This window comes from Ochotona princeps, chromosome 2 (assembly GCF_030435755.1).
Source record: "Ochotona princeps isolate mOchPri1 chromosome 2, mOchPri1.hap1, whole genome shotgun sequence".
NCBI classification, from domain to species: domain Eukaryota; kingdom Metazoa; phylum Chordata; class Mammalia; order Lagomorpha; family Ochotonidae; genus Ochotona; species Ochotona princeps.
In genome coordinates, this window is record NC_080833.1 from 71,138,797 (window position 1) to 71,156,832 (window position 18,036).

The following is an 18,036-nucleotide window of genomic DNA, read 5'->3' on the forward strand; positions in this document are numbered from 1 at the left end:
ATCCATGCACATCAATGAACTTCTGGACAACACCAACTTACTATTTCCAAAATTGAAATCCTTATTTTTAATAAAATATTTATTTGTCTGAAAGGCAAAATGATAGAGTGACTGAGACATCATCCACCTGCTGGATCAATCCTCAGATGGCCGTAACAGTGGAGGATGAGCTAGGCAGAAAGCAGGATCCAGAAACTTCATGTGGGTGTCCCACAAGGGTAGCAAGTGCCCAAATACTGAATTCCCAGACACATTTAACAACCACTGCATTAGAATTGGCAGGATTAAGCATGCCAGTTTTAACCTGCTATGACCCAGCGCCAGCCCCCAGATTTTTATCTTGGCTCTCAAATTTGCTAATTCCATTATTCTAGTCTTTTAGGGAGAAAGTGTTAGATGTATCCTTTACTTTTATCTTTCTTATCTTGCCTATAATCATCAGAAACCTCACTTGTTACAACAATTTGATCGTTTCTCAACACTATGGGGATCTGTCTCGTTCAAGCTACTATTTTTTTTCTCTTTCCATCCCACCCACCCATATTCTCAAACATATGAGTGACATTTTCAAAATTTAAGTCAAATTATATAGATTTTCCTATCTCAAAATTCTCTAAAATTCCGGCATCTCACAAAGTTCTTGCAAAATTCTTCTATCTACCCAGATTCAGTATTTTGCTCCCTCTCTTCCATCTGACCTCTGGCCTTTGTGCTGATGTTTAAATTTTCATTTCACTGAAAGGAATGGGCAGAGATTATTCTACTCTTATTGTTCACGCTCCAATGCCTATGACTTCCGAGGCTGGGACAGGTGGAAGCTATTACTCGTGAACTCCACCTTGTATCCCACATGGGTGGATGTCAGGCACCCAAATACTTCAGCTATCTTATATGGCTCCCCTGGAATCTGGAGCATCCCGGGTTCTAACTCAGACACTCACCTCCACAGCGTCTTGCTGTTTCCCTCGCCTGGACTTTTCTTCCAGATAACCAGCTTTTCTTAGATTAACAGCTCCTCCCCAGGTCACTGGTTTATTCCGTTACCTCCTTCAAGTCTGACTTTCTTAAGGATACCCCAACTGTGAGAATCTTATTTGAAGTTGCAACGTGCGTGTGCACCCTCTCATCTTTTAGTTCTACGTCTTCCATACCATGTGCTATTTTCAAGTTCCCCATATAACTTGTGTGCTCATGTTAAGTTTCTTTCTAGTTAAACTCCACGAAATAGCACAAGAATTCTTTCGCTTCATTACTTTGAGGGTGGGGCACGTTACAGACGCTACGTAAATAAGTACACACACGGTTCACTTCATTGTTCGTACAGTGGGGTAAGTCACCTAAACGAGCCCCTAGTCTCCATTTTAGAACCTGCTCATATAGCCTAGGCTCACGCCGCCGGCTTTTTCCTTTTTTCCGATCACGTTCCTGACCCCGGAAGTAAATCTGTAAGGCGTGAGTCACAGGAAGCCACTTCCGCTTCCGCACCGGCGCAGAAGTGCAACCACAATGGCGAAAGCTGCGGAGAGGCCCGGCAGCGCGGGGAAGAAAAACCTGAAAAGGAAGGCTCCTACGGAAGAGCCGGGGGAGACTACGGCCGCCGGGGATGGGGCGACGGAAAGCGGGGGCCAGCCCCCGAAGGCGGCGGCGTTCCCCGCAAGTTTCAGCATTTCCGAGATTAAGAACAAGCAGCGGCGGCACTTGATGTTCACGCGGTGGAAGCAGCAGCAGCGCAAGGTCGGCGGGCGGGTCGGGCAGGCCCGGGAGGCTCGGCCGGGAGTGTCGGGGAGGTCGGGGAGGCTCGGCCGGGTCCTCCCAGGGGCTGGGGAGCCTCGGCCCTCACTGCCAGCCCCTCGCTGGAGCTCTCCCTTCCCTGTAAGCCGTGTGCGGGGTCCTGTTCTCGAAGGCGAAGCCCGCCGTCCTGCCGTTGAGGAGGAGGTGACCCCCTGTTGGCTAATTTAGAGTATCTGTGATGCGGACAATAAATGACAGGCCGAAACACCGCTGCTCAGGCAGCCGCGACGGCTCTGTGAAGTGTGCAGGTGACTGAGTGCGCCTGTCAGCCAGATATACACAGAGGAGTAGAGACAGAGAGGAAGATCTTCCGTCCGATGATTCATTCCCCAAGTGAGCCGCAACGGGCCGGTGCGCGCCGATCCGAAGCCGGGAACCTGGAACCTCCTCTGGGTCTCCCACGCGGGTGCAGTGTCCCAAAGCCTTGGGCTGTCCTCAACTGCTTTCCCAGGCCACAAGCAGGGAGCTGGATGGGAAGTGGAGCTGCTGGGATTAGAACCGGCGCCCATATGGGATCCTGGGGCTTTCAAGGCGAGGACTTTAGCCGCTAGGCCACGCCGCCAGGCTGCCTGAAACTTGCCAATTTAGATTGTTGCAAGGTACAAGATCTCTGGTGAAGTGATTTTATTGGCCAACGTGTTTGGCTTACTTTCCCAGCATAAACTCTTACTTAAGTTGCTGATTTACCATATAAAGATTTCCCAATTTAAATACAGCATTCTTAGTCTTTAAGTTTTTAGTGTCAGTGTGTCTATGTGGTGTTTCTGGTGATATTTCAATATTGCTATTTTGTTTTCAACTTTTTAGGAGAAGTTGGCAGCCAAGAAAAAACTTAAGAAACAGAGAGAGGCTCTTGGTGATAAGGTAAATAAAATTATTAGTTATTTGTTTTCTGTTTTATATTAAGGAATACTTCCTGATATTTACACTGAATTACTTCTAAGTTTTATGAACTATTTCACATGTATAAAAAGTTATGAAAATTGTGTAACAGTCCCCTTTGTATCCTTTGCTCAGCTGAACATTAACTAGCGTGGAGGTCTGCCTGTCCTGATGGCTCTCTGCTGCAGACACAGGCTTGCTTGGAGGGAGTTGTTCCTGGGCACTGTTTCACACTCATGTTGGTGGGCCTCTCCACTGAGACTGCAAGCACAGTGGTGGCCTTTTGAATGTGCTGCAACTCTCCCCAGTCTTGGGAAGGGAAAGTCTTCCTGGTGAAGGCCTAATGCTGCGGTGCTTGGGACTTAAAGCACAGGCTCTGTGCAGGGAACAAGTGGATGTGAGCTTCCTCCAGCAGAATGTAAGAATGAGCTGGAGCACAGGATGTGAACCTATGCATAATGAGAGTCGGGGCAGGAACAGGATTACAGCAAAGGAAAGAACATAGAAAACATAGAGAAAAGATTTGACTGTCTTTTTTTTTTTTTTTTTTTTTTTTTTTTTTGTCTAAACATTGTATGACTAAGTAACTTTCATTTAGTTTTATTTTGTTTGCAGTTAACTACTGGGTTACTGCTTATGCTTAGAAATTTTTTAAATGTACAACTCCTTAAAAAATCATAAATAGTTCATACTTTTCCCGTATCTGACATACCTCTATTTGAAGTTATTGTTAGTGTCCTGTTAGGGCTCTGTGTTCTGGCATCGTAACCATTCCTGTGAGTCTGCATGATTGCTGGTTCTAACAGTATTAAAGTCTTTGCACTCTTTGCTGCTTACTAAATATTATAAGTAGCAATTGTATTTTCATTGTTTTATTTATGTGTTTAATACTGTTATTTTTTCCTCTGTGAATAATTTTTTAATTTCTCTTTGCTCTTTCTGCTATCTTTGCTTGGGTAAAGCCATTTACGCAGTGTTAACCATTCTTTGAGTATACGTATGTTTCTGCTCAGATTGTTAGAAAGCCTTGTAATATTAGGATCAGTGTAGCAGTAGCAGTGGGTTGAAATGAGAAATAGATAGTTTGTCTCACAGAGATTTCTGTTCTTATAGATTCTTCTAGGTTTATTTCTTTTGTCTTTTATCTAGGCTCCGCCAAAACCTGTGCCCAAGACCATTGAGAACCAACGTGTGCATGATGAAACCGTAGTGGACCCTAATGATGAAGAGGTAATGTTAGAAATCTCAAATGAGTTGGATTAGTCACACTTAATAAAGTATATGCTGACATAATGGACTGATTTAGATATAATATTGGTATATCTGTTTGGTGTAGATTTATTTCATAATAGGAAGTCTCAATAATATAACAAAAATACAATAAATACTTTCTGGGCTATTTATAGTTTAAACTCTTCATAGTACTTTTAATGTTCTGTAAGTTATTTAGACTGTAGGTTTTTAGAGTGTTTATTAGGCATTTTGATAATCTAAGGGTAACATTTGATGGGGGTTTTTTTGTTTTTTTTTTCCACGTTAAGAGCATTTTATTGATTACAATATCAGTTCACAGCAACATTTCACAAAGTAACTGTACAAATGAATCGATCACTGTAAGAAAGATTGAAGAATACTGTTAATCATAGTACAAGTCTGTATTGTATGGTTTAAAGCCTTTATTCACTGTCAGTTGGCCATAAGCATGCTGAAATCATTCTAGGTGAAGAAAAAACACTTTTCAAAATGCTGAAAACACTGTAATGAACTTTAATAGCACTTAAATGTGGACGCCTTTGGATAAGGAAATGGCAAGTGTTCAGAGATCTCTTTGAAAAGGGAAAAATAGAAGCACCATTATGTAAGAACAAGACAAATACCAGTTGATCACTGAAGCTCAGTCATATCAATAGATATGTAAGATTTTGTTGGGTACATTTAAAACCAGTTGAAATGCATTAGCAATTTTTTTTTTTATTCATTAATTACATTGTATTACATGACACAATTTCATAGGTACTGGGATTCTCCCCCCTTCACCCCAAACCCTTCCCCCATGGTGAATACCTTCACCTTGATGCATCACCACAGCTCAGGTTCCATTGGGATTCCCTAATTACAAGCTCACACCATACAGAGTCCAGCATCCCACTGTCCAGTCAAGTTCAACGGCCTCTTAGGGAGGCCCTCTCAGGTTTGAAGGCAGAGCCAGCAGAGCGTCACCTCGATCAATTAGAAGCTCCAACCTATCATCAGCAACAGTCCAGGTATGATGAGGCTGGTGCAGAGTCCACTGATTGACATAGTCTATCTTAGAGTTTCCCCTTGTCCAGTTTTCCGCTGCAAGCATATAGCTGATCTACTCCATCTTCCATCTTTTCTTGATGAATGTTTTGATTCCTCCATTTTGTTCAGGGGAATCCCCAAAGAAACTTTGAGGCATTCCCAGTCCAGGTTCCTACATGTACTACTAGTAAGCACAGTGCCCGCAACAGTCCATCACTCCGATCAGCTGGTGGTTGTAACCACTGGGTTGGATCTATTCTGAGCCCCGACCTCCATTGGAACCAATGAGTATTGCAGTCCATCCCGGCTCTGCCCATCACACACTCGTCCCTCACCTAAACCAGTGGGAGGTGTGCTGGTTGGGTGCTGCATTCCCTACTGGCACAGGCCATTTCGCCTTGGCATTTTGTGTTTTGTACTGTTTTTTTATCGCAACCAAACCTGGCCAGGCCCCCACACAGTTCCAGCACTTGGACTTGCCAGTGGATGACGTGAACTGACTCAGCCTGGTCTGCCCCCAACCCGAGCCAAATGTATGCCAGTGGGTCACTTTCCAAAGCCTCTTCTGGGTTGTTTACCTCCATGCTTCCTGCGTTTATTTGTAGGGTCAGTGTCCTGTCAGAGGAGCTGTTCAGATCCCTCCACATTTGATGGTTTTTTGCTATCTTCATAAATAAATCTTTAGATTTGAAGGCAATCTTCCCCCTTGCATATTTTTAATTTTTCTAGGAAAGTTGGTTTTGTAATGTTTGTTAATTTGTTTTTAAATGATGGTGCTGTCAATATTTTATTACATTTACCCTGGTGCAGTCCTTCATTGATTTGGTCCGTCAGTCTTCCGCAAATGTTTGATGATTGGTAAGTGTTGCTTATTGGTAGTTGTGCTATGTTCTAGGGACTTAAGCTGCATCAGTGAACCGTACACTGTCTCAAGCTCATTTAGTGTATTGCTTAATTTCCATCGTCACAATTTTTCAGGTTTTTCTTAATGTTATTTTCTACCTTAGTGTGGAACACAGAGCACTTATTTGATATCACTGCTTCCCAAGACATTGTTTTTGCTCTGTGGTTTATTCTGAGATCTCTGTAGCCCTTGAATAAATGTATTCTGCTTTGATGATAAACTATTATGTATGTGAGAATTACCTCAAAACATGTATTCTGCTGCTCTAAGATTGGTTGTTACAAATGTCAGAGTTGGTTCAAGTTGGTTGGTGGTGGTGTTCACATTATCTATATACTTTCTAGATTTCTATTTAGTTAACGTTAGTTGTTGAGCAAGGAGTATCAAAATCTCCAACTAGTTGGATTATCTGTTTATTCCTTTCAATTTTTGCTTTACATATTTGGAGATTTTGTTGTGTGCATATATTTCATAATTGTGACTTTACATACATATATGTAAGAAGTATGTCTTCCTTCTGTATTGATCTATCATCTAATATAAAATGCCATGTGCCTAGCAGTATTTTTTTCAATCAGTGTCTGTTTTGTTTAATGTCCATATAGCTACTTAAACTCTCCTACAGTTACTGGTTGCATGGTACTCTTTTTTTTTTTTTTTTTTAAGATTTTATTTTTATTTGAAGGGCAGATCTTATATAGAGGACAGGCGAGACACTAGTTCACTCACCGAATGGATACAACAGCCAAAGATAACTTCTCTGAAGCTGGGAGCCAGGAGCTTCTTCCTGATTTCCACGTGGGTTGCAGGGTCCCAGGGACCTGGGCCAGCCTCCATTGCTTTCCTAGGCCATGGACAGGGAGCTGGATTGGAAATGGAGCAACCAGGACATCAACCGGTGTCCATGTGGGATGCTGATTATGCAGGTGGAGGATTAGCGTGTTAGGCCACCTCACCTTTTTAACAATGCTTTTACTTTTTTAACTTGTTTACATCTTCATAATTACAGATTTATTTATTTGTAAAGCAAATAAATAAAAAAGGGGGCAGGATGGGGTGTAGGAAAGAGGAGAAAAATATAGATAGCAGTGTTGCACCTTGTTGGAAATGCTCACAACAGGCAGAACTGGGCCAGGCTAGAGTCAGGAACTCTATTTGGCCAGAACTCAAGAAGTACTTTGGCCATTATCTCCTGTGTTTCAGACATGTTAGCATGACACTGGATTGGAAGCAGAGTAGGTGATACTTACCCAGGTATGTCATATGCAGCATCCCTGTCTCAGGCTGTGGCTTAACTTACTGTGCCACAATGCCCACTGCCTGCGCACATTTTTGTACTTAATTTATATCAGTTACAGATTTATATCAATATCAGATATATTGGATCTTTTTTAATCAATGTAGGAATTAATGTTAATTGCCATAGTTAATATGTTAACTAAAAATTGCATTCTGCATTTGATCTCTTTGATCTATTTTTCCTGTTCTTCCTTGATTATTTTCCTTGGTATTAATTTTTTAATATGCCATTTTTATTCCTCATCATTTTTAGAGCTAGTCTTTTTTATGGTCATTCTAGGAATCACAAAATCTATATCACAGTCTGCTTTAAATACTCAGTTCTGTTAAATGTGGCAGGTTTGTACTAATACAGCTTTGTTTCCTCCACTTTTGTATATCCTATTATCATATATGCTGCATTGTTGTTATAAACAGTGTTATTATTCCTGCTTTAAGCAACCTCATGTTTTGTTAAACAATTAATGTACATGTACATACAGACTTTATATTGACCACCATATTTAACAGTTTACAGTTGTCATTTGATGTCATTTTCTTTTGTTATGGAGAGTGAGAGAGATCATACCAGACACAGTGTAAGGAGGAGTATTTATTAGCCAGGTTTGGCCGCAGCAGCTCCCACTGCATTCCAGGAGCCACTGCATTGCCTGGTTGAAATCAGAGGTTTTTAAGCTCTCAGGAACTGAGAGCAATTTAACTGAGCTAACTGCCTTGCAACTGCCCTAACTTTCCACTGGCTGGCCTGGCCTTTTATATTCCAACAGTCCCAGTTGCCCACTCATGCCCAGCTGGCTCCTCACAGCAGTTCTTGCCAGAGGAGGCAGGAAGGGCAGGGCACATGCAGCTGCTAGAGCCCAAAGTTTCCACACAGTTAAAACATTCAGTTACTTAACAAGGCAGCCCAGTGCTATGGTGTACTGTCACCCAGCTGCACCACATCACATTTTCAGCCTATGGTGCTTTCATTTAGTCTTTAGTTTTTATAGAAGATTTAATAGCAACTAATATTAAAGTTTTTTTTCTTTGTTAAAGTATGCTTCTTTAGTCTTCATTTTCTTTTGTTGTTGTTGTTGTTGTTAAGGTTTAAGTATTTGTTTTGAAGGAGTTACAAGATAAAGGGAGAGGCAGAGATCTTGGATCTGCTGGTTCAGTCCACAAAGTACCAAACAGATAGGACTGGCCTCCCACATGGGTGGCAGGGGTGCATATATTGGGTGATCTTCCACTATTTTACCTAGGCCATTAGCAGGAAGCTGGATCAGAAGTGGATCATCTGACAGGGACATGAATTGACACACACATGAGATGCTGGTGTTGTAGTCCTGGCTCCCACAAAGGTTTATTTGTATTTACATGAAAAGCAGAAATCTCCCATCTGCTGGTTCACATCCTAAATGCCAACAGTCAGGATTGGGCCAGGCCAGAGCTTTGAAGTCAGGAGTTCTGACTGGGTGTCCCACATTGGTTGCAGGCATCCAAGCACTTGATCCATGCTCTGCTGTTTTCCAGGATGCTTTTGCAGGATACTGGAACAGAAGCAGAGTCGCCAGGACTCAATACAGAGGACTCTGTTACAGAGTGAGAGAGTTTCAAGCAGTGATTTAAACCTTTGATATAAAATGTAGAATCTGTCTCACAGCATTTTCTGTGTTCAGTTGTTTTACAGTTACTTTTAATTCGTCTCCTTAGAGATAGCCTATTTTTGTGGCTTAATGGTCATGCCAGTGATTAGCTGGAGACTATTCAAACACCTCGAACCCCTAAGCCATGCATTCCAGCTCCCTAAAATGCTGAGAAACACATCCAAATTGCAGCCAGTTCTCAAGTCCCTTCCACATTTGGTGGATTCTCAAGCCTCTCTCACACAAGTGTAGGGTTAATTTCAGCCAAGGATTTGTGGAGACATTTCAGCCTTTCTATGACTCTCCTACTTGCAGTTTCCCTTTAAATTTCTGATTGGTCCATACCCATCTTGAACTGGTTGCAAGCTTTGACTGGCAAAGTTGTAGGATTTTACCACCTACCACCATCAGTTCCCTCTTCACATCTTTATCCAGTCCAGCAACTTAGAATTTGAAATTGCTTTTCTAACCTACATCTACCCTGATGTTAGCACAGATACTGTTTTCACCAGACAGGCTGATGAGGGAAATGAAGTTTATGTTAGGCAAGATTTTTGATGTTTCCATATCTGAGGACATTTTTCAAGAATAAACATATGACAACAGTTTGTGCCCTGGAACTATTTTTGACTGTTTTATTTCGTTTCATACTTGTATTCTACAGATGGGAATTCTCCAGCCTCTTCGTGTTGCCTTTAGTACCAGCCCATTTAATTCCCTGTAAGCTAGACAGACGATGTCAAAAACCAAAATCCTTCAAAATTCTGGCCCCATGTAGACATTTGGCCTGATTAAGATATCACTTAGAATGTTCATGTCCCATATTGTGGGTTTAAGGTTGAACATGATGGGTGCCTAAGAAATTGGATTCCTTCCTCCTACAAGGGAGACCCTGATTGAGTTCCTGGCTTTGATCTAGGCCAGACCTGACTTTCCTGGGCACTTGGGAAGTCAATCAGCAGATGCAAGATCTGTTACTCCATTTTTAAAATAGGTTTTAAAGGTAAAAATCTGGCCTATTGGAGTATTTGTTGTAAAATTCTCATCTCTGTTCTCAGGTTGCTTATGATGAAGCTACAGATGAATTTGCCTCTTACTTCAACAGACAAACTTCTCCCAAGATTCTCATCACAACGTCAGACAGACCTCATGGGGTAAACATGATGATTAATGTAGCTCTTAAGTTCTTAATTTTCTTATTCTATAATTTAAAATACTCTTTCAGAAGAGTCATTAAGTTGCCTTATATTTAAATGCCAGTAAATAAGGTAAATATACTGGTGATACGCCTAGATACACTGGATAAGCTTTTTCATTCTTAGCACTATTGACATTTTGGGCTGAATAATTCTTTGTTATGGTGAACTATCCTTGAGCTTTTCTGCCCTCAGCCTATTCCATGTTAGTGCCATCTGCCACCCATCATAACCACTAAAACTGTCTTCAGGGTATTGCCAAATGTCTCTTGGTGTAGTAAAATCACTGCTGATGGAGAACTGCTGCTTTGGGATGTTTAGCCTTTGGTAAAAGGTGTCAGAATACATTCAGCAGGGTAGCTGGGACAGCAGAGGCCTGTGGGATCCTGCTAAGAGGCTCCAGGAAAGAGGAGGTAGAGGGCCTTTCACCCAGAGTGCACTCTTGCCCCCAGTGAGTCATTGCATGTGCTTTCGTGCTTCGCTGATATATGGCGAACATCTGTGCTTAGTTAGCCAATTATCCTAGATCAAAGTAATGCTCCTTGTCAATGTCTCACACCAATGGAGCTTTGATCCAGGTTCCTTGTCAGGTCTCCTGGAACTCCCTGCTTACATAGATGTGATATGAGTTGTATATCAAACCTGATAATTGTAACCGGTGTCTGAGATGAACTATGTTTGAAGTGTTGCTTTGCTGATTGTATATAAAGTGGAACCCTGGAAGTAAGCATTGTCAGTTACCTAAGAGTACCGTTCCCCACCCCCATTTCTTTTTGGGCGCATCTCCTCCCCACTAACCCGCAAGCTAAACTTGCAACAGGTGCAATGTTGTTGTGATTTAATTCTTTCCCAACTACTTTCAGTAATAGCACTAATTTATACTCATCATTATTCCTTTCACAGTAAAGTTACACCATATAAGATTTTGTTCCTTATGATTCTTGAGAATTTTTGTTGTTTTGTTTTACAGAGAACGGTAAAACTTTGTGAACAACTCTCCACAGTAATACCAAACTCACATGTTTATTACAGAAGAGGACTGGCCCTGAAAAAAATTATTCCACAGTGCATCTCAAGAGATTTTACAGATCTGATTGTCATTAATGAAGATCGTAAAACACCAAGTATCCTTTTTTAAGTTATTATCATTAAGGAAACTTTCCTCTTTTTTTTTTTTTTTTTTTTTTTAAATTAAGGAAGCATTCAAAGAGTGGTTATTTGGCCTAGCAGTAAAGATGCCCATGTCCCGACATCAGGGTGTTTTGGTTTGATTTCCAACTTAAACTCCTAAGTCCAGCCTCCTGCCAGTGCGAATCTGGGAGGCAACAGAGATGACTCAAACTAATTGAGTCCCTGTTCCCATGCAGGCCAGACCCAGCTATTTGTGGGTACTTGGGGAACAAAGCAATAGTTGGGAGCTGCCTACCTCTCAAACTCAGTTTTATAAAGAGTGTATAATAACAATAAGGAAATGTTCCCTGTAGCTTTCAGGACTATTTTTGTTTTAAACAAAGCATTATATATACCTCAGATTGTTTAGAATGATTTTTTTCCTTTTTATTCAGCATTTATCAGGCACATGATACAATCAAGTAACTCAGTCTTTAGTGAAAGATGCAAACATCAAACAATTCAGAAAATTCACAGTTGGATTAAATAAATGGCTCTATTCAGAATAGGGTAAATAAGCTGAAATGTCAGTGAACTCTGCTCTTTTTAAACATTATAAAGCTGGGATAACTAAAGAACTGAATATGGAATACAGTTTAAATCTTAAGCCTGATTAAGCTTCACCTTGGGACTTCAAGGTGAAAGAAGCCCTCGCTTGGTCTAGAGGGATAAGGATGGAAGAGCTGAATGCTGCAGAAAGTGGGTGCTCAGGAAGAGGTACAGCTGTTTGGAAAGAGCAGATGTGGGGATCTGCATGTGTCTTAGTATGGCTAGATTTTATAACTATCAAAGGATTGTTTTTGAGGTAAGTATTTTAGCTGACATACAAAATCACATAAAGGATATGTAGATTGGTTTTTGTTGGTGTTGTAGTTTACTGTGAATTAATAACTAAAGATGAACAGTGAGTTAAAATATCAGTTAACACTAATTTTTTTTAAATATAAAGAATTGAAAGTCTTACACGTATCAGAAAAATAGATGTACTATCTAGAGTTAAACTCTGACCACCCAAATATAAAATTTATTTCCTTTTAAAAGCTAACTGAAATTTGATGTTTGATCTTAAATTTTTCTTGCTAATACACATACAAATGCCAAATGCCACTGAGCTGAGAGGGAAGAAGTCTATTTCATTACAGTAATGTTCTACTAAGGATGCATTTCATGGTTACACTTTTTAAGTGGTGTGTGTACTTTTTACCTTCATGTCAAGACTATTAAGCCAAAATACCTAATGAGAAATTTAAAAAACTTATAAATGGATGACTCTAAAAGGATCTTTATAGCCTATGCTTGAGAAGAAAAACTGGAAGTGGTAAAAATGTCTGGAAAACTGAATTCATTACAGCAATAAGCTCAGCCATGCATGTCAGCACAATTTTGTACGTAATTGTTTCTCTGGTTGAGAAATAAAAGCAGATTACACAGGGCACAATTAGTTGCTGGGCACTGTTAAGGGAAAGAGAGAACAGCATTTGCTATGGATTAACAGTTCTTGTGAGAAGCCATTGACTGGTGTTTTGATACTGTACATGGTGTTGTACGTCATCAGTATTCAGAGCAGTCAGTGAAAAAGGTCTGGTCAGGGTTGCAGGAAGCACAAGTCAAGGTGACCAGGAGACATTAAGACGTAGCTTCTTAAGGTACTGCTTAGCTAGAATTTCACAAGCCTCTATTGGAACTGGATCCTCTGACTTTTAACTAAAGTTAATTTTATTTGTTTTAAGTTTATTATGTGTGGTTTTTTTTGTTTTTTTAAGAGAAACAGAGGGAGAGGAGGGATCTGCCAATTGTTTGTTCACTGTACAAAGAGATGAGGTGAGGCCAGGAGCAGGGAAGTCCATCTCAGTCTCCCGCTTGGGTGGAAGGGCTCATCTATCTGAGACATCGCCAACTACTTCTGCGGGTGTACCAGAAGAAAGCCGATTTGGAAGCATAGCAGCCAGAACTCAAAAGGGCACTGCGATGTGGTATGCCAGCATCACAGGCAAACACTGCTCTTTCTAAATTCATGACTTAGAAAACGGTTTTCAAGAACCATCAAAGTAACTCTTAGTGGATTTTATTGTCTTAAATCAATTGAATGTATTATTTTATCCACTTGTACCAGTAGCTTTCTAGAAATTGAAATACACAAAAACATTGTAATAAGATGTTTTATTGCCAAAGTGTGACTTAGCCAATGTTAAATAACAAACAAAAGTCATCTGAATATTATCCATTTCATAAGAAAAGTGTTTTCAAGATAGCTGCTGCTGCTTTGTTTAACTCCCCCCAAATTAAAGTGGCAGGATCTGTTTTCCTTTTATTTTTGGCAGTTAAAAAACCTTCATTTTAAAAGGTTGCCAGAAACTAAGAAGCAACTGTTGTTCATCAGTGAAACTTTTTGTTTTATCTGAAGTGTTTTATACACACACAAAGATCTCACTTATGCCATTTATTGCTTTCAGAAACAGTATTGTCTTCATATTCTAATGTATTAATAGTTTTCTATTTATCATTGAGTCTCTCTTGGGGTAAGTAGCCTTTTCTCATTGTTGACAGAAGCATGATTCATTAGGTATTTAGCAGTAACATACATAAAGTTTGTACACTACCCAAGAAAGCAGTTTATTGATACTGATAAATTGGGGTTTGTACTTGACTTGTGTTGGAAGAAATGGGTTTTACATCAACTCTGTTAGATGTTTTATAATTTATTCAGTGTATGATAATGACTGTCTCAGGTGTACATTATGATCAAACCATAAAAATCTTTTAAAAAAAGGAAAGAAAGAATTACAGTGTTTGTTGATAATCTGTAGTAAGGCCTAATTTCTGTAATAAACAGATCTGTTTGCAAAATGAACAAATCAGTTAAGAAAGGGATTGTCATATCTGTGACTCAAATTTAAATGACAAGTGCTATGTTAAGTAATGTAGAACCTCAATCCCAAATAAAAAGAGGTGGAATCTGAAGTGAACCTATAGATAAGTAAAATGATGCATGCATTTAAAATAGCTTGAGCAAAAAATGCATTATTCCAGCATGAATAGTACATAAAATTCTCAATATCATCAGCTAGTAAAACAGTTTTGGGGGCTAAAGGGGAAAAACAGGTTAGAAAGGTAGTTTTTAGTCACACGGGTCTTACTGATACTTTTTTGGGGTAAGTGAATCTGGCAAGACAATGATGGAATCTAATTTTTCACTTAGCACATGAGAAACCCATGGGACATATGACAGCCAGATCCCATAGCTGATTACTTACAGAACCAAGACCTGAATCCAGATTTGATTTACAGTCTCTTATAGATGATGTACTTGAAATGGTGAGAAAGTAGAACCAAATGGAAAAATCCCAAGGACTAACAAAGACTAGTGGGAAGAGTGATGGAACTGTAGTAGAGAACTTCAGAAGAGAAAAGTAGTTGAGGTTTAGTGAGAGATGGGGAAGTTAGAGATCACCAGAAATAACATCTGTTTTGTAAAACAGATTGTGTCCTAAGGACTTGAGAAAATTTTGATTCTGACCTACATTAATGCTGTTTCTGGAAGAATCAGATGATAGAATATTTCATTAACTAGAAAAACATGCTATAACTTGCATGCCAAGCCCACTACTATCAGTTCTGCCTGCTTACAGTGCCATAGATTAAGAGCCACAAGTTAGTAATTGAAAAAGATGTTGCAGGTTGTCAAATTTGAACAGTGTTCAGGTAGTAATCTTAATTTACTACAGACAGAACTTTTAGAGCTTTTGGATTGCTAAATCTTCTGATTATAGGTTGGTATCCTGTATTTATTTCATTTAAAGTTCCGTGTCTGGTATAATTCTGTAATGGTAATAAATGGATAATTATTAGTTGACTATAATTTATGGCACAGTAATTATAAGAGCTTTTCAGAAATATTAATCACTTTGGTTTCAGAATTTAGGGGTCTCTGGTCTTGGACTGACAGCATATACTAACCATACAAACATGAAAGCAGTATTTTTAGGACTAGAATTCTTCTAAACATGGAGGAGTAAACCTCTATTGACAGTGCTGCGTTGTGCTAGAATTCCCTCCTCCCCTTTTCATCTGCTTTGGTTGAAAGCCCAAGAAACCCTATTGAAGGTGATAACTATGTATTGTATTGTAAAAAGAAAGAAGTAAGATATTTTTTACAAGATTTAGGTTACAAGTTTTGATATGGTAGGAACATTTTACTCAGTGGGATAAGTACAACCCTCTACTAAGGTATTGATTTTAGGGGCTTTGGGACACATAAGAGGACCCAGGTCCATTTTAAAATTTTTATTTTTTTTTAACCTATTTGAAAGAGAAGTATCTTCCACTGAACTGATATGATTCCCCCAAATGCCTGCAACATCCTAAACTGATCTAGGTCAAAGGCAGGAAGGAGCTAGGAACTCCATCTCTCGCATGGTTGGTAGGGACCCAGACATTTCAGCCATCACCTCCTGCCTCACAGGGTGTGCGTTAATAGGGCCAGAATCTGAATCTGTGCTCTTCTGCATGGGATATGAAAGTCTCAGGTGGCATCCTAACCACTGCACCAAACAGGTACTGCTACTTAAACAAGATTTAGAGTTTAATGTGTTTTCTTAACTTCATAAATAGATGGACTTATTTTGAGTCACTTACCAAATGGTCCAACTGCTCATTTTAAAGTGAGCAGTGTTCGTCTTCGCAAAGAAATTAAGGTGAGTTTTATGCATTGTTTGGCGTACATCTTGCAGCATCTGGTTAATCACATTACAGACCTGATTTGAGTGGCCACATGTTTTCCTGAATAAAGCAAGTTACTATTTACTGACAAGTTTTCTTGTGAAGTTAAGAGATTCAGTGATGGTAGACAGGTACCAGTCCTTAATATCATAAACATGATGATTTTCTAGGTTTGCTTTCCTGGTATGCCCCATTGCCTATTAAAATAACCGAAACATCATTAGCCATCAGTTTGATCAGATGTATGTGGTAGTTTGTCATTCATAAAAATTTGAAGATTATGTAAATTCTAGTATTTTGAATTGCATTTAAAGATGTGAGTTGCCATTTAGCCTAATTTGTTACTGTACTTTCTCTAGAGAAGAGGCAAGGACCCCACAGAACACAAACCTGAAATAATCTTGAATAATTTTACAACACGGCTTGGTCATTCTATTGGACGCATGTTTGCTTCTCTCTTTCCCCATAATCCTCAGTTTATTGGAAGGCAGGTTGCTACATTCCATAATCAACGAGATTATATCTTCTTCAGATTTCACAGGTGAGGATGGTACTTACTACTGTTTGGGCTTTGACTTCCATCATTAAATATGTTTGAACTAACAGTTGGCTTGTTCAGACTAATTTCTACTTCTATTTTTTTTTTTTTTTTTTTTTTTTTGGTCTTTGAAGGTACATATTCAAAAGTGAAAAGAAAGTAGGAATTCAGGAACTTGGACCACGTTTTACCTTAAAATTAAGATCTCTTCAGAAAGGAACCTTTGATTCTAAATATGGAGAATATGAATGGGTACATAAGGTATGTCCTCTACGTATGGAATAAGAAGGCAACCATATTCTTTAAATTTGGGGTGGTCAAGTTTTACTTCTCAATTACTGTCTCAGAAGCTAGAACAAATTTGATTTGGTATCTGGTTCGTCTTAAGTATTCATGAGTGCAATTGGAGGCTTTAAGTTTAGAGATCACCTAAAAGCATGAACTATTACAAAATACTTTCTTTGTAGTAGTGAAACTGAAGTAGGGAGGGTCTGAGACAAACTCAAGAGTTCCTCAGCACTAGTGTTAGTTTTTACTGCTACTGAATAATATTTTTTCCTTTTTTCCTTCAGCCCCGGGAAATGGATACAAGTAGAAGAAAATTTCACTTATAAAGTATTGAAGGGATAACATTGGATTTTGTTGAACAGGCCTGTCTTGAACTTGGTAAATTATTTTTGATGGAACACTGCTTTTCAAAATGGTATTTACTGATTTCATAAACTTCATGTCTGGACAAAAATGACCAAGTACTCTGGAATACCATTGTTTATACAACGGATACAGGCAAAAGTAGTGGGGTTGTGGTTTTTGTTTTTTTTTGTTTTTTGTTTTTTTTTTTGGATAACTTTTGGGCTGGGGAAGGGGCAGACAGGGATACATAGGGCAGGATTCTCTGGTCTTCCTGGGCCAGGCCACAGCATCTGCTGTTGGGGGAGGCCCACTAGTGGCTTTTGGTGTCAACAAGTAGTGTGTCCTTTCATCTTGTCATGTCCTGAAACATGACAGGATCTCCAACATTAGGGGCCAGAACCCACGGGTGTGTGATGTGGCCTCTGCACATATTCCATGATTAGACTAAATACATTGCTGACTCCTGTGCAAACACTCCTATAGAATCTGCATCTCAGTAATGATGCAGAGGACATAGCCATGGGCACTGGGTGGAAATTCTGGCTCATGACAGAGATCCATTTATGAGACACAGATTTTGAAACCAGCAGTAGTTAAACCCTGTGTCCCTAATCAGCAGGAAGTACAGATAATGGGAAGCATCTCATCCTTCAGCAGCCCTTAGTATTAGTATTTAAGAGTCAGAATCAATAGGGACAAGTAGTTGACTTCTGGTCACAAGTTGGAAAGCCACAGCCTCCTCTGCACTTTGTAAATCCCACCTGCCGACCAATCACTGACCCCTCCCCCAGGATACTTCCCACCACAGAGGATCTGAGGCTGTATCAAGAAACCACTTCCCTTCCAAATATACAAAAAGTGGCAGTGCCATAGAGTACCCTGTGGGGAGCGGGTTGAAGAAAGCCCCTCGGTGGCAGCTGCTCTGCAAAATGGAGAGAGGGGAGCTGGTCTTGCCAGCAAGTGAGGCAGATTTGCCTCCTCTCCAGGGCCTGGCCA

The 18,036-nt window shown here is 39.9% G+C and overlaps 1 protein-coding gene across 1 annotated transcript; it reads left to right on the plus strand.

The window, feature by feature from the left end:
• Nucleotides 1-1,474: 1,474 nt before the first annotated feature.
• Nucleotides 1,475-17,152, plus strand: RPF1 (ribosome production factor 1 homolog). The gene is made up of 9 exons (XM_004582093.4): nt 1,475-1,734; nt 2,599-2,655; nt 3,823-3,903; nt 9,843-9,938; nt 10,951-11,104; nt 15,762-15,844; nt 16,229-16,410; nt 16,542-16,668; nt 16,980-17,152. The coding sequence occupies exons 1-9, from the start codon at nt 1,507-1,509 to the stop codon at nt 17,019-17,021; spliced, it is 1,050 nt and encodes a 349-aa protein (XP_004582150.2). The 5' UTR covers nt 1,475-1,506; the 3' UTR covers nt 17,022-17,152.
• Nucleotides 17,153-18,036: the final 884 nt, after the last annotated feature.